This window comes from Castanea sativa, chromosome 1 (assembly GCF_040712315.1).
Source record: "Castanea sativa cultivar Marrone di Chiusa Pesio chromosome 1, ASM4071231v1".
Taxonomy (NCBI): domain Eukaryota; kingdom Viridiplantae; phylum Streptophyta; class Magnoliopsida; order Fagales; family Fagaceae; genus Castanea; species Castanea sativa.
The window spans coordinates 12,790,771-12,815,582 of record NC_134013.1 but is presented as its reverse complement, the minus strand read 5'-3'; the positions used below and the strand labels follow the sequence as shown (position 1 = coordinate 12,815,582).

The window sequence follows — 24,812 nt, the reverse complement described above, 5'->3', positions numbered from 1 at the left end:
TGAGCACTAGTGTTAGCTCTTCTAAAAAATTTAGCATTTAATGTATCAAAAAGTTACTTTATTTATTTTAACACACTATTTTATAATATATATTATATATTACATCTTCTATTTTAAGATTACAACAAATTAAAATAATTTAAAATAAACCTCTTCTATATTAAAAAATTAACAAAACAAATATATTTTATCATGCGGCCCTATCTGACAAAGAGAGAGTCAGAGAGAGAAAAAGATAGAGAGGACATGGGAATGTAACGTGGGAAACAGAAAATGGAATAAAAAACACCAAAAACATGTTTAGCAAATATAACATTTTCTGCCAGTATAGTTCCCAACATGGCACTACACTATTCATCAATGTCAAATTTTTTAGTATTTAAAACATTTGACATGTGAGGTTTTGTGGTCTTTGGTGTGCCAAATTTCAAATGCCAAATTTTTGACATTTCACACACTTGATGCTAGTGCTATGCTCAATCATAAGATTATTTATGATATACAGCTTTTATTTGATAAGCCTATCAATAAACTTAAGATTATTTATTTTATCAATAAACTTTATACTTAATCCAAATCTCTATCATTTATCCAAGGCGATAGCAGATTGGACACCTTCAGCAGCTGTTCTGCACTCCAAGACTCTTCAAGCCTTATGCCTGCATCTCGTTACATCAATTTTCCACCAACACAAAAATTAAAGGAATTCAAAGTGCGAAAATTAATATCTTGAAAATGTTTCAAAAAATCAAGTTAAATTTTAAACAACATAAGAAAATTTAACCCCAGTTGAGTTTACTATTTATTAGTCTTTCACGTACCAATATAGTTTCTGCCTTACTTCTGTGTATAATTTTGAACCCGTATATATATTTGCAAACAGCAATACCAAAGCTTAATTTAGTTTTAGTCATGATATTCTAAGAAAATCTCCTAATGGTACTTCTTTCCAATTTTTTGGTGAATATTTTTAATAAAATTTACTAAAGTTGTTTATTGGTTGATGCAATTATTGATTATTACTAGCCCTTTTTTTTTCCTCTCTAATTTTGGAAGGTACCTTTTGCAGATTCAAGCATTTTAGAAGTTTTGATAAAATATTTTGTCATGTGAAAGCTGTGAAATTTACAAAATTATGTTGATAAAAAAAGTTTTTCTAAAAAATTTATTATAGGGCTAAAATTTAATACAAAAAACTATTGACAAAGTTGAGTGGTTCTTTTTCAACCCATTTTCTTTTTCAAACCATTTGGTTTTAAAATATTGAATATGTAGACTATAGATTAACTTTTTATAGTTTATTATATGATATAATTTACTTATTAATAAAAATCTAGTGTCATGCGCATGACATATTAGTGTAAAAAAAAAAACCAAAAAAATCCAAACCATTTGGTTTTAAAATATTGAATAAGTAGACTATAGATTAACTTTTTATATTTATTATATGATATAATTTACTTATTAATAAAAATCTAGTGTCATGCACATGACATATTAGTAAAAAAAAAAAAAAAGCAATAAAATCCAAACCCTTTGATAATACTTTTTATATTTCTTAGAAAATACATATAGACAAATACTTTAGGTGTCTAAAGACTAATACTTATAAATTTAAAAATATATATATAAAAAAAAACTACACAAGCCATAGGGCAATAACTACTATATCTAGAATTTTAATTGTAGCATTTATTGTTGCTAAGCCTCTATCGAGCCACATCAGCCTTGCATTTTGCCCTATTCGGTCCACTTCGGTCTTATTCTACCTTGGTCCATTTGGTTCACTTTAGTCTATCGGTCTTATTTGGTCCACTTTGGATTTTTTGGTCCATTTAGTCCTATTAGTCTCACTTTGGTTTTATTCGGTCATATTCCATTTTATTTGGTCCATATTGCTCCAATTCCGTCCAATTTGGTCATACTTAGCCCACTTTGGTCTTATTCGAACCACTTTGGTCATATTCGGTCCATTATGGTCCACAGGGATATTGGGCTTTTGCCCTTATTTTGCAAAAATAATAGCAACATGTCCCTGTTTTGAAATTATTTAAGTTCGTGTCCTTGTTTTTGAAACTCGATTTTAATAAAATTGAGTTTAGTATAAAACTCGATATCTTCAAAATCGAGTTATATTTAAATTTTTAATTGAAACTTGACTTTAGCAAAGTTGAGTTTCACTTAATTTTTTTTATATAAATTAAGTGGCAAAATATGCATAGAACTCAACATTGCTAATGTCGAGTTTCACTTGTAACTCGATTTTTTTAAAATCGAGTACTAAAATAGGGACATAGACCTAAATAATTTCAAAACAGGGATATTGTGCTAGATTTTTTACAAAGTAAGGGCAAAAGCCCAGTATCCCCTTAGGTACACTATGGTCTTATTTAGTCCTACTCAATCCACTTCGGTCCACTTTGGTCATATTCTGTCCACTCGATCCTATTTGTTCCACTTTGGTTTTTTTCGGTCATATTCAATTCATTTTATCCATTTTGTTCCTATTTGGTCGTACTTGGTCCACTTTAGTCTTATTTGATTTACTTTGGTCATATTCAGTCCTTTCCACTGTGGTCTTATTCGGTCCTATTCAATCTATTTCAGTTCATTTTGGTCTACTTTGATCCTATTTAATTCACTTCCATCTTATTCGATTTACTTTAATCTATTTGGTCCATTTTGGTCAATTCGGTGTGCACTTACATAGAAAAGATAGATTCGAACTGTTGTTTGGGAGTTCATAAGAGAATGGAATGAAATTATCATAAGGAAATGGAAAGGAATGGAATGGAATGGAGTGGATTTAAGTAATGGAAAAGAATGGAATGGAATGGAGTTAAGTAACCTTGATTGAATGTTTTAAAATAAAGGAATAGAAATGAATGAAAATGAAAATGAAAATGAATAGAATGTAGGTAATTTTGTTTGAGAGTAATATGGAGGGAATTGAATGGAATTATTTTATGACAATATTACTATTAGATCCCTATTTTAAAATAAAGAGTTGAATATATAGGGGTATTTTGAGAGTTTTAGTAAAAAATTCATTAAATCTAATTTCATTCACTCTCATTCCTTCCAATTTTGGGGGAATGAAAATTTGAGGTTTTAAAGGAATAGAGAGGAATGAGTGTTCCTTACTACCCATTCCATTCCATTCCACTTAAATTCCAAAACAAAGGAATGGATTTTTAATTCCCTTCATTAAAACTCTCAAAAAAGAAAATGAAAGAATATTCTAAAATTATTTTTTTTATTCATTTCTATTCCATTTCATTCCCTCCTCCCAAAATTATTCTTTTATTTAAGGATTCAGATCCTCTAGAGTTCTTAGGGTACTCTACCAGTAGAGTTCATTAAATCCTAACCACTCTTTAATGATTTAATGGTTTAGATTCTGCCATGTCAGCATTTCATTAATAATATTCTTGAAATAATAAAATAATGTTGTAAACAAAACAATTAAGATGATTATTAATGAAATGCTGACATGACAAAATCTAGACCATTAAATCATTAAAGAGTGGTTAGGATTTAATGAACTCTACTTGGTAGAGTACCCTAGGAACTCTAGAGGATCTGAATCCTTTATTTAACTATGTAGGGAAAGCATATCATTGCATAGGCCATTTGATGATATCAACGGCTGAGATTAAAAAGATTTCTCAATCCTTTTCCAACCACTTTGGCGGAGCTTGCAACCTGCCATTTCCCTCGTTTTTATCGAACACTAACCTTCAAAAACCTCCTCAGCTCTCACTCTTCTTTCTCCAACTCTCTCTCTCTCTCCAGCTCACACTGTCTCCGAAATCTCCCTTGATTTTGGATCAGAACACCTCCATTGTTGTTCCCATTCCAGAGGTAATTTTCACACTTAAATGCTTGAATAAAATTGATGCTAAAATTTATGTTAATTTTGTGTTTATTTCAAATGGGCTTGTTTTGTTTTAGGCATTTTCTCCTTTTGCTCTGGAAACAATGGATGCCACTCTGCCTTTTTGCAAATCTGTCTCCTCACCTCCTGTAAGTCTCTCTATAACACATTTCATATTCGAATGCAGTTTTTTGTTCCAAGTGTTGGGTTCTGAGCAAATTAGTGAATCTTTAAATGGGTCACAATTAGATCTTCAATTGTTATAACTCTTTTTTTTTTTTGAATGATAATTCTGGTTCTACGTGTTGGGTTTTGCTTAAATAAGTGAATCTTATATTGGGTCACAAATGGATCTTTAATTGTTATTATCGTTATGATTATTATATATAATTTTCTTTTGGGTTTTTTGAATGCAATGGAAGGGTTTATTTGTGGGGACGAGTAGAGGAATCAGAGCTGCTTCCCAATGTAGCTTTATGGTGGGAAATAATAGAGTGAACTTTCCAAGGCAAAGAGCTGAGGGTGGACAAGTTGGAAGTTTTAAAGCTAAGAAGCGTGGAGGAGCTCTCCATGCTACATGTCGTGCTGAGAAAATTCTGATTGCGAATAGAGGAGAGATTGCCGTTCGGGTCATTAGAACTGCTCATGAGATGGGGATACCTTGTGTGGCTGTTTACTCAACCATTGACAAGGATGCACTCCATGTGAAATTGGCTGATGAATCGGTTTGCATAGGTGAAGCACCAAGCAATCAGTCGTAAGTTCTCTACGATGGGATTGCTTTCCTTGTTCTTCTTTCTTAATCATTTGCTGCCATTATAGATATTATCATTCAATAATTTAGGGGTGTGCATGGATCGGGTTGGAGGGTTTTTTTCAACCTGACCCAACGCACATGGTTGGGTTTGGTTAGGTTGGTGGGTTGTGCATATTTTATGCCTTGTGAAAAATTGGAATTTCATCAATTATTTAAATACTTTTTTCAATAAGACTACAATTCATATAATATGTTTAAGTTATATTCCAAATTTCCAAATTTATCAAACTAATTCAGGTTGGTGGGCTTGATGCACACCCCTATTTATCATTATGTATGTCAACAACTCCTTGTAACTTTTTTATTTCATTTGTTGATGGGATAGGAAATCTTATTGGGAGAAATGATGAAGCTTAAGTGAAAAAGTAATAAGAATAAAAAAAGTTTTCTTTTCAAAAAAAAAGTTTTGGATTTCAAGCTGGGTATAGACTATTGGATTTGAAGGATAAAGCATAAAGTTTGTTATTTAATTATTTATTTTTAATAAGTAAATTTGTCCCTAATGGGGAAGAGGAGATTTGAACTAGTGACCTCTATCTCATGGGGCTTAGTCTGCAAGACTGCAACTGATTGTGCTACAATAGTTATGATGAACACTAATGACATTGAATGAAAATTGAGATGTTTCTCTTTTTAGGAATCTCTCTCTCTCTCTCTCTCTACTTACACACACACACACACCCATATATTTCATTTATTTTTTTATGAGCATATATATATATATACACACACAAACACACACATATCATCAATATTAGCTGACCCCAAAAATTTGGGGCTAAGGCTTGGTTTTTGTTGTATATTTCATCAATATCTGTCCAAATATTTTTTTTGTTTTTTCTCCTCTTTAGTTCTTGGTATGGTTGATAGTGGTGTAACATGCATGCTGATTGGCCTTTTTACAGGTATTTATTAATTCAAAATGTTCTATCCGCTGCTATCAGCCGTAAGTGTACAATGCTGCATCCTGGATATGGCTTCCTTGCTGAGAATGCAGTATTTGTTGAAATGTGCAGAGAACATCGAATCAACTTTATTGGGCCTAATGTAAGTAGTGCAAATGTTTCCTCATAGAAAGGATATGAAGTTCATCCACTAAATCCCAATAACCTATCTTTTAATGGATCAGAATATTTTAATTAATTTGGCATTTCTTGTCAAAATTTCACATAAACTGAACAGGAGACTTGAAGGCACCTGTCTTTCTAAGGACAAAACCAGACAGGGACATATCCATAGCTGGGGTGCATAAGAGGGTTTGTGGGGTTTATGTAATAAATCCAAAGTGAGTCTTTCCACAGATCCATGGCATTTCAATAATACATTTAATTGACAATAAATTTGAACTTCCAACAGAATTTAATATTTTACTGTAAAACCACACAGGTTCAGTTTGTACCCAGATTGATACAAGGTGATGCAAATTGCAATCAGCTTATAGGAACAACCTTAAATCAGATTTTTTTTTAGTGTATATTAATTTTGAGCTCAGGGAAAAGGATACCATGTGCCCTGTTAAACCTGTGCACCTAAAGTTGATTGATATTCTGTTTGAGTGGTCCTCATCAAACCTCATTAGGAAACGTGAATTGCTTTTGGCTTGTCGATCTAGAAATTGAGGCTTTGCCCCTGATGTTCTAGACCGATGCTTCTATCTAGATTTTTAGGCAAAATTCTTCCTGTATGTAATGTACAACAAAAACAACGCAGCTTTAACTACAAAATTGTAGAACAGAACATAAAAAAGATATAAATCTAGGAGCCAGCCCCTAGGCTTGCTTGGAGTTAGCACCAAGCAAGAGAGAATAAACCTAGGAGTCAGAGTGTAGGTGCATCAAGGGTTGGCTGGTGTGAACACTAGACCATTTGAAAAATTCCAACAGAAATTTCATTAATCAATCAAATTGTAAGCTGTCTGACTCCATAGGAATACAATATTCTGTATATAGACTACCATGACTTAACCATAATTCTAATTATAATCAACTTGGAAAATCCCATTGATTGAATTACAAAAAGACCTTTTACTCTAGGAAATTAAATAAGATAATAATTAACCTAATTAAATAATAAGTCCTAAAATATAATCCAAGTGACCAATAAAAATACAATTGACTTCTGAATTTAGAAAAAAAAAAAAAATTCTTCCTACTTATGATGTTAGGGCTTAGAAAGATGGAGGAGAAGGTTTAGGGAATGTGATAATAATATATATATATATATATATATATATATATATATATATATATTATAAGTAATAATAGTCAATTAAAAGTGCAAAAATGGGTGCAACCCTAGTACATGGGGAGAATACATAGAGTACGTAATAATTAGGGTGTGGAAGGATAGGATTGAAAGGAAAATAGAGGATGAAGCTGATAAAATATGGCTGGATTTTCTGTACACAGCAGATAAGTGGTTCTTTTAGAGGCTGATTTGATGATAAATCTTCAAAGAAAACTTGGGGGTTTTAGGGATTTAAAAAAGGCTAGGCATAGGGGTATGGTTTGGGATATTTGGACGGGAAGAAAGGGTATGTTCAAGGTGTTGTTCTCCACTTGTGATCATTGCCTGTGAAAATTAAGTCGGTTAGTCTGCAAATAGAGGGAGAGAGAGCACTGGGCAACCTTACATCAATACTCAAATGCACACCAACTATAGAGATTGGTGTATCTGTTTTTCTTCCCCAGTTATAACTTATAAGGGTTTTCTCTTATAAAAGACCCAAAATTGAATTTGTTTCATGTGTGATTTTTATTGTCGAAGCAGATGGATAAAGTTCTGGTTTATATGTAGATATTATAGGGGGAGCCCATGGTTGAAGCCATTTCTTGAATTCTAAAAGTTTGGGCAAGAAATTTAAATTCCTGGTTACATTTTGCAGCCTGACAGTATCCGTGTTATGGGTGACAAGTCAACTGCTAGAGAAACAATGAAGAAAGCAGGTGTTCCAACTGTACCAGGAAGTGATGGATTGTTACAGGTATCGTGTGTGACTCATGGTGCTATACTATTTTACATCTTGGGAAAAAGTTGTGATATTAGTTTTTATATCTTTTGGCCAATTTTTTTTTTAAAATAATTGTTATCACAGAGTACGGAAGAAGCAATCAAGCTTGCCAATGAGATTGGATATCCTGTTATGATCAAGGTAGATAATCTTTCTTAGTATTTTCTTTTAGTGGTTATATAACACTGCCTAGTAGCTATAACACTGTGCCTTATGTGGCTGCTGGAATTGCAATGCACACCTATTTCTGACTAGAATACATCTGCTCTAATTTTCTGTGGCTTGATGAGTACCCAAAATGAGAATTACAGATTATTTTTTGCCATTTATTTCTATACTAATTTGGTTATACATAACATAATGATATTACATTACCAAATACATATAAAGCTACTCACAAGATAGAAATTTTAAGTCTTTTTTCTTATCAAGAGAATAATAATGTCACAAAACACTTCAGTGTGTGATCACCTCCTTGGAAAATATTGAAGTTTACTGTAACCTATAACTGTGCCAAGAAAAATTCTTTCTGTTCACTGAAAAAATTGATGGGTGTTTTAGTTACTAATGCTTTGCCTTTTTATTATTTTTTTTTTTTGGGGGGGGGGGGGGGGATGATGATTGTGGAAGACCTTACTCCTATGAGTTAAAGGCTTCAGAGACTAAAGTTTGATAGTGTGTGTTGGTGCTTTCACAGTGTTAAATTTCTTTTTCTTTGCATTTAAAACTATTATTTTAGATTGGAGGTTACAAGTTCATAGTCAGTTCATTCTTTCTGGGTATCTTACTAAAATCTTATCTATTTTTCTTATTGAATTTTCTGTGAACTGACATACATTTATACTTTCAAGGCAACAGCTGGTGGTGGTGGCCGTGGCATGCGTCTAGCTAAAGCACCTGATGAGTTTGTGAAGTTGCTACAGGTATTGCCCCAAATGCACGTATTTCCTGTAATGTTAAAAGGGGGATGACTGCTTTATTAAAAAGTTTGATGTTTGAACTTCTGTAAAATTTTAGTCACGTCTTCCTGATCTTTCTCTTGCAAATTATACTAATAATGTTATTTTAGCACCTCCTCCCTACATAAGAATGGTGTGGAGGGTGAAGGCATGGGCTCTGAATCCTCTTGGTGCATGTATGATTTTAAAAATTAGAAGAAAAAAAAAGTTGTAATAGATTATGAAATTATATTGTTGTATTGGTGTAATAGATTCCTATAACTCTTCCTCTTTTGACTGATGGAATATAAAATAAACAATTTTTTCTGACATCTCTGGTATTTGCTAGTTACTACTATTTTGTTTGGTACTTATCAATTTTTTTTTTTAGGTACTTACAATAAAAAGATACTTGTCCACAATGCAACATGTTTGAAAAGCTTAACCTAAATTGGAAAAGAAACACAATAGTTTACAATTCAATATTATAAAAGATTACAGACAGTAGTAACAAGGAGAATACAATGTAAATAAATAAAAAAGAAAAAAGAAAAAAAGAGAGACAGGTAGCACTAGCTTGATGCAAAGTTTAAAGCTGAGATCTCAATTGTATTATTACTTAGACTTGACATTCATGACAAATAGATCTTGAATTACTGACATTAAATCTGATTAACAAATTGGAACCATCAATAGAAATTAGAACGACTGTATAAAGAATACAGTGTCTGTTTTGCTAACTTGTGAGTGAACATAAGCTATTATGTTAACCTGGAGTGTGTGCTACCTAAAGACCCAAACGTTACCATTGACATTTTTAAAGAATCAAGAAGGATATTAACTGGTTTGACACCCATAGGCTATATTTGAGTGTGAGACTAGTCCATATATATGGGTTAGGTTTAAGTTCCACCTCGCATAACTTTTGTTAATGTTAGACTGCCCAATACTACATATATATAAATTCAAATTCCTAAATGGCATTTTAGCATCTTGTACATTCAGAAGTACTGTAAATCAGACATGCACCTCGCTTCTTTGGTTAATGTCTTGGTTAACAAATATTTGCTACAAAGAATTTTATAGTTCCTTTGAAATTTGTATTAAATTGGGTCTGATTTGATTTACAGCAAGCCAAGAGTGAGGCAGCAGCTGCATTTGGAAATGATGGAGTTTATTTGGAGAAGTACATTCAAAATCCAAGGCACATTGAGTTCCAGGTAACTGCTGGGTGCTGGGTAATTTGAAGTATTTTCAAATCTATGATCTCTTGAAGTTCTCAGGGAATTTCATTTAAATATGTCATAGCAAGTTACTCAAGAAAGGCCATTCCTGAGGAAAATAAGTTTTTACTTAATGGAAGACCCAATTAGTTGAGTGTTCTTTTATTGAAAAAATTATACTTGGCATTTCTGTTCTTTAATCTCAGTTGGAGAAAACTAATTGATTCATGGACCAGTAGGAGCATCCTGAGTGCTCTAGATATGCCCACTAGGCTCTATGTGAACTTTAGACTGTGCTACTTTAGAGTCAGTTATAATCATAAATTCAAATAGTAAAATGTTCCAAATTCCTAACATTTTAATGCAGATGATTCACATTTGTGTAAGCAGTACATAACAGTTATCCATTCAATAAAGATAGATGCACATATAAATAGTTTCAAGGACTAGGAGTCACTGAGAACTTTCATTTTATATTTAAATGAGTATAAAGATAAGTCTGATTAGCCCTTTTCATGCCAGTCTTACATGTACAACTATGAGAGTTCATATAAATTCTGGGTTGTTGATTCAGGACCAATTGTTCAATACCATAAAGGTTTTTGAAATCTGAGTCAACATGGATAGGTTATTCTGGGTCTGAGAAAATTTTTTTTGGTGAAGTGCAGAAATCATGTACCTAACTCTCACTACTATTACTGCCACTCTCTCCCCCCCCCCCCCCCCAACCCAAAAAAAAAAAAGAAGAAAAAGAAAACTCTCACTACTATTGATGTATATATTGAGTTGTTTGCTAAGCATCATTACATATTGTCTTGTTGACATATGGTTTAGTAAAATAATATTGGCCTACCTACTATATGCAACTTTTGCTTCATCCCTGACATGCCATATGGTTTTACAGGTTCTTGCAGATAAATTTGGTAATGTCGTCCACTTTGGAGAGCGTGATTGCAGCATCCAGGTACCAGAAGCCCCCTCATTTCTTTTATTTTTAGGACAGCTCGTCAAAATGGTTTTGGAGTGTTCTCTGAATTCAGCTATGAAAATGGATTTTGTTTCATAATTAAAAACGAAGAACCAAGTAAAAAATCTATAGGCAAATGGAAATTTTAGATAAGAGAACTTATGTCCAACTCTTATCCACATATTGGCTTTTGTTTTCTTATGGTTGTACAATAAATTTTTTAGGCTGTTTTGAAAGAATTTTTGTTAATAAAGTCTCTTTCAACTACTTTTGAAATGCAAGTAAAACAAAGTAATAAGCTCTCTTGACTGTGGCTTTTGTACAGAGACGGAATCAAAAGCTGCTGGAAGAAGCACCCTCTCCTGCATTGACCCCAGAGTTGCGGAAAGCCATGGGTGATGCAGCGGTTGCAGCAGCAGCATCTATAGGTTACATTGGTGTTGGAACAGTTGAGTTCCTTTTGGATGAAAGAGGTTCCTTCTACTTTATGGAAATGAACACTCGGATCCAGGTAGAAATATTTCTTGAGAATGTGGTTTTAAATAAGTGTCTAAAAGCCTACCTGTTTTAGGGTGTACTAATTGCAAGTTATGCTGTATAATTTTTTCCCTTTTTTGGGGTTTTTGTGTGTGTGTGTGTGTGGTGGGATTCAGGTTGAGCATCCTGTGACAGAAATGATCTCCTCTGTGGACTTGATTGAGGAACAAATTCGTGTTGCCATGGGAGAAAAACTCCGGCACAAACAGGTACTGAAAAAGGGGTACCTTAATTATAAGTCTCTTTATTTTTATTTTTTGTAAGTGATACCTTAGCCTTAAGCATAAAATACTTAAACACCCCCCCCCCCACCCCAAAAAAAAAGTTCTAAACATAAAATACTATGTATTTAATTTATGCTTGAATTTCTTCTACAGGAAGATATTGTGCTCAGAGGACACTCAATTGAATGCCGTATCAATGCAGAAGATGCCTTTAAAGGATTCCGACCTGGACCAGGTATGTTCAGATAATGTGCCTGTGAACTATTTCTTGCATGCATGTGAAAATTAAATGATGCACCAAACCATTCTGATACTGACTTCTCAAGTTTGTTAGATTACCTAACTAGCCTCATTTGCATACAGCTGGACCTTGCAGTTACTTCACTAGATTTTCCTTTATTTTTCTGTATTATAACATAGTCAACCCCTAATCAGTGGGAGGTTTATAGTTCAACGCATACTGAGTTAGCATATTAAATGAAACCAGTTAGCATCATGGTTTTCAATCACCTTTTTTGATAAGTTATTTATATAATACACACACACAAGGTTGGGCCTTGGTGCGATGGCAATTGCCTTCCACCAAAACCGATAGGTTGCAGGTTTGAGTCCAGGAATCAGCCCCTCCAAAAAACATTGGGGGTAAGAATGCCTACCAATCACTTCTCCTAGAAAGTAGGAGCATTGTGCAATGGTATGACCTCTTAATTAATTAAAAAATATGTGCAGAAAAGGGACGCAAACCTCGTACATGGAAGTATATAAGGGAAAACCTCAAAAGGAACAACTAACATCTAAAATTTAAAAAGATCAATGAACTCTTACAATTTGGACAAACAACTTGTAGCTTCCATCCAATCATTTGGAGCAAGAGGATGGGTAAATTCACAACCTTCAGAATTTTGCGCTTTCCTTTCTCCAAGTGTACACCACATGATAGACGACTACCTTCCAGATTTCAATATCTTCTAAGTAATATATAATTGTTATCAATCTTTTCTAAGTGCTCCCAATCTTTGTTTGGGCAACAGGGAGAATAACAGCATATTTGCCATCTGGAGGCCCATTTGTTAGAATGGATAGCCATGTTTATCCTGACTATGTGGTTCCTCCAAGCTATGATTCCCTTCTTGGAAAGGTATGCCACACTTCTCCTTTTGTTAGAATACGTTTGTCCTATGAAATGTGTTGTAAATATGAACAGTTGATGCCTCCAAGCATCAACATGCATGTGGCTGATTTGTAGGGATGTATGAGATGCTGTTGTATCTGTGTATTCTATGTCTGAAAATTATTTGTGTATTAGTAATCAATATGGCTCAAATCATGCAGAAGTTAATAGTACAGTTGTAAATGAGGGCCTTCCTCTGCCTGGCTAACCCTGAAATTTCTATATAGTTTTAGTTCATTGATGTTGGGGTACCCAGGCTTATGGAGTGTGGATACTTGGTGGTGAAGTTTACAAAACTTGTTTGGCAAAACCTTTCTTCTCTAGGCCAGGAACTGGCTTGTGAACAGAGAAGTTTCCTAATTATGCAAGTAACATTTTCATTACTAATTTAGACTTTTGAATTAGTTTCATTTGGACTTGCTAATGAATAATGGAACTACATAAGTCATTAGAAAAAGATTGTTGAATAAAGAAATAAAAAGCACACATTATGGCTTCAGGTCTGAGTGACACAGTTTCGGCGAGCAAATGATAAGTTTCAGTCTTTATCATGTACATAGTTCAAAATAAATAATGTTAGTATTCATTAATATTTTCCTGTCATCTGAGCATTGGTGTAGGTGATGGACAGCTTATGCTTCTGTTGAACATGATAGTATAAACAGTCAATATTCTTGGGGCTGCTCATCTAAATTGGAAGTTTTTGCTACAAATTGTTGTTCTAATTAGTTTGGCAACTTTGGCACTATATTGCAGCTTATTGTATGGGCTCCAACTAGAGAAAAGGCAATTGAGCGCATGAAAAGAGCTCTTGATGACACTATTATTACAGGTAATTGTACTAGTTCTGGATTAAGATTATCTCTCTCTCTCCTACTTTTTATTTTCACTTTACACTTCAATTTCTGAGTGTCGTGCATGCTAGGTATTCAATTTATTGAGTGTGGGAGGGTGGTACGGGACCCAGAATATTATCCTTTAACAGCTTGTGTTGCCAATTTTGAGCTTTTATAAGGACTAAGTCTTCAAATTTTCTTTTACTAGTTAATGGGTTAGGTACTTTTTGTAGAGGGTTTTCCCCTGGCCTTTACCTTTATTTGGTATTAGCTAATTTGATTGCACTTTAGTTGAGATCCTGTAGTTGAGAGGTGTCCATACTTTTCTCTATTGCATTTTCATTCATAGACCCTTTGATTGTAATTGTTCTGTGCTTGAAATCTATAGGATTTCTTGATTAATCCTCTCTTGGGATTCTTAATTAATTTAAGTATTTTAATTCTCAACGCTGTTCCACAGGGGTTCCAACGACCATTGAATACCATAAACTTATACTTGAAGTGGAGGTAGGTAACCTGAATTATGATATTTTCTTTTAACATCTTTATTTAAGTTGTCTTTGTTTGTCTCTGTACGTTTATGTTACTATTCTCTCTCAGTGATATGAACTCGAAGAAATTCAAAATTAAAAAAAAAAATCTAATTTCCAAGTTTTTCTGGTTTACCACAGGATTTCAAAAATGGCAAAGTTGATACTGCTTTTATCCCAAAGCACGAGCAGGAATTAGCAGCGGTAAGAAGCTGATTGACCCTGAATATACATGTATACATATAGATGTACATATACATATATATCTACTTTCCATCCATAAATATACTCTCACGCACACACACTATCACTTTTATCTGGACTGTTTGGTATGTTGTACATGTAGTGCAGGAATTAGCAGCGGCAAGAAGCTGATTGACTCTGAATATACATGTATGCATATAGATGTACATATACATATATATCTACTTTCCATCCATAAATATACACTCACGCACACACACTATCACTTTTATCTGGACTGTTTGGTATGTTGTACATGTAGTGCATTAAATGATAACATTCTCTCCCCCCCCCCCCCCCCCCTTTCTTCCCCCTTGTCTCTCCTAGACTTTAATGGCACGCATTTGGCTCAGGCCACGTTTACTACTTTAGGTTTAAAAAAATTTCATTATATCAACTCCTGTTTGGTTCTTTGCTTTCAAATGTTTCACAACAAGTGTATGCTGTTAAAACGAATTCCTAGGCCACCCTTGATTTATGTACTTTGTTCAAATTCAAACTCCAAATGATTACAAATAAAATTTCATAAGAAAAATGTGAGAAAATGCATTTTGCCATGAATTTTATTTTTTAAGTTTTTAACTGATTTCATGTACCAATGCATGTGTCATGTGCGTGCGTAATTTTTTTAATTTTTATTATTATTTATAATTCCATTATGTAATACTCTCTGTTCAAAATAAGTAATTGTCTGGACGTGAAAGAGTTTTGAAAGTTTCGTTTGTTATAACTACGGAGAAAATAGGGGGTATGAAGTTAAATATATTTTTTCAATTTGACTGTTCTACGCCTTATCATTTTATTTTATTCCAATTTGTCTCTTAACCATTTGTTAAAATACTTTTTTGTCCTTAATTTATGTTTTTGGGAAGATCAATTTCAACAAAATAAGGGTAGTTTTGGAAACAGTGAAAAGCTAACACCAAAGAATCTTATTCCAATTAGATATACAGATATCAGAATATTGACCATCCCTCCAATAAACTGATGCACCAGAAGAAATTAGCCATGATTTAGATGAAGGCACATACAATTACTGTTGGATTACTGAATTAGTAAGTACACATGCTGTTATAAATTTATAACTAAAACTTACTAGGGACAAGCTGGAGACATTACGCAGCCCAGGTGGTTCTCAAGGTCTCATAAGATCCATGGGTCCTAGATTAAAAACTCCTAGCCAACATCTTGAGGCTACCCCCAGGGATTCCTCCCTATAATCACCTAATGTGCGGGACAAGGGAATACACAATTGACTATTAGTCAAGTGCTCGAAGAAAGGTGGACACCCACATTAGAGGAAAAGAGAGTGAGAGATTAAGCAGCCCCTAAAACTTTGTCAGAGATTAGAAATCAACACTGCATATAGATGGGTCGTTTCCATGTTGCTACATTTGATAGATATTCTCCTTCAGCTGGGTTGTGTGTGTTTGTATGTTGGGTTAGTTTTTTGTGAAATAATTTATATACTTGGGACATTGGTTTTTGTGCCTGCAGCCCCAGAACCTGGTGCCAACATTTTCAGGCAAAGAACTAGCTGGCACAGCTGCTTAGATGGATTGTTTGCTCTGGTATTTCAGTCTTTTCTCAGTTCCAGTTCTAACAAATCAAAATGGTTGCTTGCTATTGGCATTGGTGGAAGGAAGAAATACCGAGGGTTGTCATGATGCTGCAAAAGCCAAATGCTAGATGTTGAATTTTTTCCGTTGAGCATCCTGAGTGCAAAGGTCCTTGTTTTTTGGGGTCTAATGCACCTTTTCTGATAGGGAAAAGCATGTAAACTTGGTGCGTTTCTTGCCAGCTTTGGCTATAACTCGGCTTGTATCCTCCAATGTTTAGCTTCATACCAAATTTAATTATTAACGTTTTGTTTTTGAGAATGAAAGGAAATTATAAAGGTAGCAACACTTTATAGAGCCGCATTAGTGTTCAATAATATGAGCAAATATTCAATACATAACTGAACATTTAGTAGCTAGCTATCTTCTGAAGTGGTACTTGACATTGTAGACTTGTCTTTTTGTCTTTTTGGCACGTAATATGAGGCTACGAGTTCAAACCTCCCCATGAGCAGTCTCTCATTTGAGTCCTTTTATTTATTTATTTATTTTATATCAGACTCATCTTGGTTGAGTCTGATATGTATGTCCTTATGTTACTAAGGCTGTGTTTGGTTCGATGTAAAATGTTTTTTAAGTGTAAAATATTTTCAGGTGAAAATATTTTTCGGAAAAGAAAATATTTTTAGGTGTTTGGTGGTATTTTAAAAAATACTTTGAAAAATATTTTTTAGTGTTTGGTTGTGTTCTTGAAAATGCCATAGAAAATACATTTTTTACTTGTTGCTCATATTTTCTCAGCATTCAAACAAATATATATCATTATTTCTCAGTAGAGTTACATAAAAGAAACAAAACCCAAAACAAAATTCATCAAATCCGGTCAAGTTGAGAGAAGAAGGAAGAGAGAGAGGCGAGATCGCGTGATTTTCAGGTGACGGCGAGATCGCACGATCTCAAGTGGAGGCGAGATTGCGCGATCTCAGGTGGAGGCGAGATCGTGCGATCGGGGGCGACTGGGTTCGATCAGAGACTAGATCGCGCGGCGGAGGCGATCTTTACTTCATCGGGTTGGGGTGTGATCTCTCTACTCTCTCTTCTCTCTCTCTCTCTCTCTCTCTTTGCGCGTCTAAGTCCGGAAATAGTTTGAAGTGAAAATAGAAATGAAAATGAATTTACGGCTGAAGAGACTTAATTTTACAGTCAACGAAAATGATTTCCGTTTGACTTAGTTTTCCGGCCAAACCAAACACCTCTGGTGGTGGAAAATATTTTCCGAATTTTGTTTACACCCGAAACAAATGCAGCCTAATTATGATTACAGATGTCAAGAATCTTATAGCACAATTATACTGTCTAGTTTTCTCTATAAGAAAAATCATAGTTTGAATATTCTTTTCTCCACTTATCATTATGATAATTGAATTATCAAAAACTATGATTTCAAGATAAGACCCCTATCAAACACAAAATAAAAGAAATATTTTTGACAATTGAATATTAAAGTGACTTTATTTTTTTCAGATAAAGAACTAGGAGCAGTCTTAAACTCAGGAAGACATACTGATCCAATGCATAAATCAGATGATAATAGAAGCACAAACCCACAAAAATAAACAAACAAGAAAACAAGGAAATAGAGAAGATGCCAGACTACTACACATCTAATTAGATGAATTTCCAGCAATGTCTATGACAAAACGATACCGAACATCATTCCTAACAAGGCGATCCATGGCCTCGTTAATGTTGTCCGGTCTGATAACCTCGATGTCACAAGTAATGTTATGCTTGCCACAAATGTCCATCATCTCTTGTGTCTCTCTCATTCCTCCTATCATACTGCCCTTCACAACTCGCTTTCCTGTAAAAATTTACAAATGGGGATCTTGCTTATTTTGGAGCAATATGAACATTGTATAGGAGTATTTATTTATCAATGCAGAACCTCAAATGTTACCAAATATCAAAGGAAAAGAAGGCAATTCAATTGGCTTCTCTGGTGCACCAACAAACACCAAAGTCCCATTCACTTTGAGCAATTCCAAGATGGGACCGAGGGAGTGGTTAGCTGATACTGTATCCAAAATGAAGTCCAGGCTCCTCCTGGCTTGCTGTCACCACACAATTACAAAAAAGCCCATTAATACCGACCAAGAGTCATTGGTCTGGTTTGGCCTTACTTTTCCACATGATTTGCTTTTTTTTTTTTTTTTTGAGAAATTCCGCATGATTTGCTAGTATGAACTTCTTCTTTTTTTAATCAAACTACTTGAAAGGACAATTAATTAGGTTCTAATTAGTTCAGCTTAAAAAAAATAAAAATAAAAACCTCTTATCCTTCGCCTACACCAGACAAAACAAAAAATGGCACAGTACTGTGACATTGTGACTCATCCTCAACTCTCATTTTGCACAGATTGTGTTTTATTGCATTGATTTTTTTGTATTGTTTGCAACAGCCAAAAGGTCATTTTGTATTGGTCAGAGCAGAGTGATGCATTTTGTTACTCTATACCACACTAGTCATTTTGTCCAACTCCACAAATTCACGATGTCGAGTGAGCAAGTCATTTTATAATTTGTGAAACTATACAAGCTTTCATTTATAACCCTAATTTATGATTTAAAATATAATATTTAAAAAAAAAACATTATTGACTATATCCCATTGAAATAAGACACCAACACAAATAGGAATCTTAGATCAAATTTGAACATAATGGAACACGTAATGCTATCAATACAATAATTTTTTCATAACAGTTTAAGATGATAAGTATTTATTAGTTATTATCTTGGTTCGCTATTATTTGTCATTAAAGGGAATTGTTAACAAATACTCCAAGAGAGTTAGTTTAGGAAATATTTTTATAGAAAAAGAAAAAAAAAGTAATTGATTTTTTTTTTTGAAATCTTTTTATATTTCTCATTAAAGTACTTTTTTTAAATGGTTCATTAACAAATACTCTACTAAACCATCATTGAAACTAATTACCTCAACAATGTTGAAATATTTTGTAAAAATTTTTGTCTATACATTTATTTTAAAGTAGCATGTCAAATGTACAATGTTCCAACTTCAAGTATATATTCTCTTTTTTAATGGAATGAGACAGTTCACTTAGCTTCAAGCTTAGGTGATGTTTATTTTCATTAACTTATTTTACTTAAAAAAATTAAATTGGAACAAATGTGTAGTTGTACTTGAAAAATGAGAAACTAAAAATAAAAACCAAACTTTTTTTTTAAAATTTAAAAATAAAAACCAAACTAAACAAAGCACATATGCAAGATAAAACATAGGATGCTGTGGTGGGAGTATACCCTCACTCCTAATTCATTCATTCCAAACTCAAAATGTGTAGTTGTACTTAAAAATGAGAAACTTAAAATAAAATCAAACTTTCTTTTTTAAACTCAAAAATAAAAACCTAACTAAACGAGCACATATGCATGATAATACATAGGATGCTGCTGTGGGGGTATGCCGTCACTCCTAATTCATTGATTCCAAACTCCAAAACCTTGAAAATATTTATCTCTATCACAAATGGTTCAATTTTATAATGTAAATTAAATATTATAAATTTAAAGTTAAATTTTAGTATCACGTCATTTAAAATAAAATTCAATCACGTCAGATTTCTATTGATTTAATATTTTGGGGGATTATCGAATATGGAAAAAAAGAACGTAAAAATCTTCTTCTTTTTTTCCCTCTTAAAAAAATCAGCTACCATTCTACAATTTTGAAAAAAATTGTACAATTCTAGATAAGCACACACCTGCATTTGCTGATCGTCGGTGCTGACTATGAAATCATCGGCGCCCAAACGAGCTTTGGCTTCATTTTGTTTGGATGGAGAGGTGCTGATAACAGTAACATGATGACCAAATGCCTTGGCAAATTTGACAGCCACATGTCCAAGTCCTCCCAAACCCACTATCCCCACCTTCTTCCCCATTGCTCCACCGACCAAGTTATTGTCTTTCATGGGGCAGAACACTGTTATTCCCGCACATAGTAGCGGTGCTGCGGCGTCCATTGCCAGATTTTCTGGTATGTGCACCACATATCTTCATAGCAAAGATTCCCATAATAAATAATTACATGCATTATGTCATTGTCGACGAGAAATAATAATTTTTTTTTTTTTGTTTTTGAGAATCTGAAATAATAAAAATTAAAAGACCTTTTTGGGTATTAAAAAAAAAAAACAAGTTTTAGGGTTTGGACGAATATATTGAAGCACTCATCCTATTATTCTAATCTACTGCGCAATGGAGAGCTGGAGACTGTTGTTGTCTGTTGCCTGGCCTACAAATTGAAATATTTAAAATTTTTGCCAACTCCAACTAATTTTCCTCCTTCACCATCATTGTCAATCAAAATTAATTTAACCTTAAGATATCCTTGAAGTTACAATTTATCATGCCGTTGTTTGAATCTTTCCACGAGTTTTAGTTCTTTGTATTGTTGAGAAAATCTTTCTTAATTTGAGTATTTAGTCAAATCTTTTAGATTTACCTCAACGAGTTGCAGCGTGCAGGTACACACACATATTTATAATTTATACTAATACTAAAAATATAATTAATTAAGTATATATCATAAGTTTTGTAACTTAATTATTGGTATTATCTAATTATTCTAATTCTTTCTATGAGGTGAATTCCCTTACTTGGTGTAAGTATATATATATCGGACTTCAGAAGTTATAATATAATAATAATAATAATTAAGTATATCCTTAGCGAATGTTTAGATCCAACTTATTCATGGTTGCGTTTTCTTCTTGCGCGTTTTTTTTTTTAAGCCACAGTTATTGACTTTTTTTTCGTGAACAGTGCACTCGTGCACTGTTCACAAGACCTATAAACTTTACTTTTTAGCAACTTTTTCATTAAAAATAGGTCCCACGGCACTATTCACACATTTAAAAATTATTTTACTATAGTGTTTTCAGTTTTCAATTTTCAGCAATAAATACTATCCAAACGGACCCTTAGACTTATTGACAAATTAATTCAAGTGTTCCAGCTTAGAAAATACTAAAAACTAAATGAAGTAAAATATATGAAATTTTTAACTTTTAATTAAAGTATAATAAGGATAGAGTTCAAACTCAAAACACCTAACTCCGATACTATAATAAAATATCATTGGTTTTTAAATTTTTATATAACATATGGTATAAACTTGAAAGTAGATGATCATATTCAATTGAATTAAATCAATTACGAGTATTATTTTTATCAAAAAAATTGGATATATATGCACGTAAATGGAGATCCAAATCTAGTTCAATGAATGATATTGAAAATTGAAAATTTATTTTTAATATCAGCTTTTGGATTAAAATTTTTTTTAACCTTTCAACTTTTATTTTTTACCTTTCAAACCTATACCTCCACAAGTCAAGATAATTATACAATACTCTCATAGTGCCATAAATACATATTCCTTCCCTTCACATAATTGTAGATCTTACTAATTAAATTCACGATAAGACCTTTAATTCATTTAAGAGGGAAGAGTAAATATTTATAATACTCCTAGAGTATACAATAAACTTCCCACAAGTTATGACTCCATTGTAAGATGCAATTATTACAATCCCTTTCAAACCCATACCTGCAGTCCCCCACAAGTCATAACTCCATTGTAAAGATGCGATTATTATTAGAGAGATGTTACGTTCACAATATTTTTATATCATTTTCACAACAAATCACAGGTGGTTAGTTGTTATTGGTTCAAATTTGAACCTAACACTAAGATTACTTTTTTGCCCCAACAATAACAACCAATAACAACTTGCCACTTAAAATTTGTTGTAAAAATGTTGTAAACATATCATTTCTCTTATTATAATCCCTTTCAAACCTATACCTCCACAAGTCGTAACTCCATTGTAAGATGCAATTATCACGATCCGAAAATGAATGCACATGTTATTGACATTAATTCGGTTCCACATATATCTTATCTTAGATGTTACATATTGAGACTTGACTGTGGAGGTCCATGGTAGATGTAGATGGGCTGGTCCCTCCAACATTTATTGTCCCAATAAATTATTAATTTCTTCGGTTCTTTCTCTTTTCTTTTATTTTATTTATTTATTTATTTATTTATTCTTTGTTAAGATAGGTCCTAGAAATTAAACAAAAAGTAGAAAGTAGAAAATAGAGGAAAGGATGACAGAAGAGCAATTCAGAAGTGGAAGAACCACGTTGATTTTTATTTATTCTTTAAACAGTAAAATGTGATTTTGGGATATTTGGGGTTAGCTAGATAAACAATTGATCTATTTCGGTTTGGGTTAGCTAGATAAACAATGGATCTATTTGGGGTTATCCGTTTCAGACCTTATTTCGGTTTGTTTAGTGGAACGGAATATTTCGGTACCGATCTATTTTAACGTATCGTTTCAAGGTGTTTTGGGGTTTATAAAAAAAATTAAAAATAATATATATATTTATATTTTCTTATACAACATAAAATTATTGATCCAAATAAGTAAACCTCAAATTATTTAGTTATTACATAATAATTACTTTTTTAAAATATTAAAACATAAATATGTAATTAAATAATGAAAAACAACAACTAAAAATAGTACAATATGAGTGTATATATGTACATCATATTAAGAAGATGCAAGATTCAATAAATAAGTTTGAAATCAAACTCTTTTATCAGCTTTTTGAGTTTTGTCATTTTCAAAACTTTGTCATTTCAGCAAGCTAAAAGTTTAAAAGGCAAACTAAAAAAAAAACTTGACAAAGCAAAAACTAGAGTAGAAAAAGAAAGAAGAGGCAAACTAGCAGAGCGTTTGAGACGAAGCAAAGAAGAAGAAGAAGGGGCGACCTTTGCGATAGCTAAATTTGTTTTTAGGCGTTTGATGCAGATAATGACATGCTGTGCTGATAAGTTTGTCAACTTAGTAATTTTTCTTTTTTTCAGAAGAAAAAAGGGTAACGGTCAAAATGTAACAAATAATTCACCAAAATTTAATTTTATTGGCATTAATTTTAATGGTGTTCCTAATTTTTTTTAAAGGTAGATAAATAATTTTTTATTATATATAAAAAAAAAAAAAAAAATTCAGGTCAGGGTGGTCCTAGGACCACCCTGACTTGTATGTGGCTCCGCCACTGGCTAGATTAGATTAGACCACACTAACCTGTGATCTGCAACCAACATTTTTGAGTAGCCACCATAAGTGATACTACCATCCCAGAAGATGCCATTGTAAGTGAACTGAACTTGGTCACAGTAATTCTCCTGAGAGCTGTTGCAAAACTCACAATCCAAACACGATGCTGCCAAGCACCCTACCCCTACTTTATCTCCTACTTTGAACCCCTTTACATTGCTTCCCACCTTTGTAATCAGCCCAGTAATCTCATGCCTAGCATACATAAATATATGTTTAAAAAAAAAAAAAGTTAACACTTTTGGGCAAACAATATAATTATTGATGCGACAGAAATGGAAGGTAGAGATCGATGTTACGTACCCGGGTACAATAGGATACATGGTGATGCCCCAGTCATTCCTGACTTGGTGGAGATCAGTGTGGCAAATCCCACAGTACAAGATTTCTATGGTAACATCGTTTACGCCGTTTTCTCTGTATGGCAAAAACAAAAGGTTAAGACCATGTTTTGTGCGTATCTTAAACCTTACGAACATTGAGAAGACTGAGAATATATATGGAAATTTGTGGTTAATTGATGGACGAAAATGAATGAATTCTCTTCTTTTTTTTCTTCTTTCTTTTTTCTTCCGGAGGCTTTTTAACTTTGTTATACCTTCGTTTGAAGATGTAAGGGGTGATCTTGCCCGAGGTGTCATGAGCTGCCCAACCGGACACAGTTTGTGTGTGGTTTGGAGTAGTTTGAGCCATGAGAGAGAGAAAGAGAGAGAGAGAGAGAGAGAGAGAGAGAGAGAGATTGATTAACTTGACTTGAGGTGATGACCGACTCTCTCCTGTATTTAAAAGCCTCATTGCGGGGTGAGGATTGGTTTGAACATTAATTAATTTGGACCATGGCCTTTTCAAATGTTTTTTTTGTTTGTTTTAGAACAAGTGGGGATTCGAACTCACATGGAGAATCATTTGGCAAAAGGAAAAAAATATATATAGGGGAGAATTAAAAAAATAGGAACTCGTGGGAGTTTTTTTATTTTTTTATTTTTTTTTTGAGAAACGGTTTGTTTATTTGTTTGTACTAAAGATGGGTTTGAACATTAATTAATTTGGAGCATGGTCTTTTCAAATGTTTTAGAACAAGTGGGGATTCGAACTCACATGAAGAATCATTTGGCAAAAGGAAAAAAATATAGGGGAGAATTAAGAAAATAGGAACTCGTGGGAGATTTTTTTTTTTTTGAGAAACGGCTTGTTTATTTGTTTGTACTAAATAAATAACTAGTATGTATATTTTATAACCAGTGGGGGAATACGAACTCATGGCATTATAAGAATCTAAAAAAACATATGTATATTGTTAGGAAAATAATTTATTTATTTGGTGTAAAATTGTTATTTACAATTATTTTATGTTGGCTTTAATTCAGTGCCAAATTTGATTGTAATTTTATTCAATCATTTTTCCCTGTATTTATGTGGTGTTTTTAATTATAAGGGTTGTGTGTGTGAGAGTGTGAAGACTAAAGTTTAAAGTGAAGAACAAGTGGATTTTGCGATAAGCTCATGAGAAACACCCCCGCGAAGTAGCCACATGTAAAGCACATGATTGGAATGCAAAGAATCATGACAACCTGGAATTGTTGCGAGTGTCTTGCGAGTAAGGCCTTCCCATGAAATACTCGCAAAATATTCTGTTTGGCTATTTTGTCATGTT

The 24,812-nt window shown here is 33.2% G+C and overlaps 2 protein-coding genes across 2 annotated transcripts; one reads left to right on the top strand and one right to left on the bottom strand.

Moving 5' to 3' along the window:
• The first annotated feature begins 3,636 nt into the window (after positions 1-3,636).
• On the top strand, positions 3,637-16,328 carry LOC142622689 (biotin carboxylase 1, chloroplastic-like). Its single transcript, XM_075796217.1, has 17 exons — positions 3,637-3,864; positions 3,955-4,026; positions 4,300-4,634; positions 5,600-5,741; positions 7,579-7,677; positions 7,789-7,845; positions 8,556-8,627; positions 9,773-9,862; positions 10,770-10,829; positions 11,158-11,343; positions 11,486-11,578; positions 11,747-11,828; positions 12,625-12,731; positions 13,521-13,596; positions 14,061-14,107; positions 14,272-14,334; positions 15,871-16,328. Exons 1-17 carry the CDS (start codon positions 3,637-3,639, stop codon positions 15,925-15,927), a joined length of 1,866 nt encoding a protein of 621 aa, XP_075652332.1. The 3' UTR covers positions 15,928-16,328.
• A 1,087-nt stretch (positions 16,329-17,415) lies between these two features.
• LOC142638270 (putative cinnamyl alcohol dehydrogenase 6) lies at positions 17,416-23,916 on the bottom strand. Its single transcript, XM_075812292.1, has 6 exons — positions 23,757-23,916; positions 23,462-23,575; positions 23,126-23,353; positions 19,721-20,012; positions 17,893-18,046; positions 17,416-17,796 (listed from the first exon to the last, which is right to left on the bottom strand). The coding sequence occupies exons 1-6, from the start codon at positions 23,849-23,851 to the stop codon at positions 17,597-17,599; spliced, it is 1,083 nt and encodes a 360-aa protein (XP_075668407.1). The 5' UTR covers positions 23,852-23,916; the 3' UTR covers positions 17,416-17,596.
• Positions 23,917-24,812: the final 896 nt, after the last annotated feature.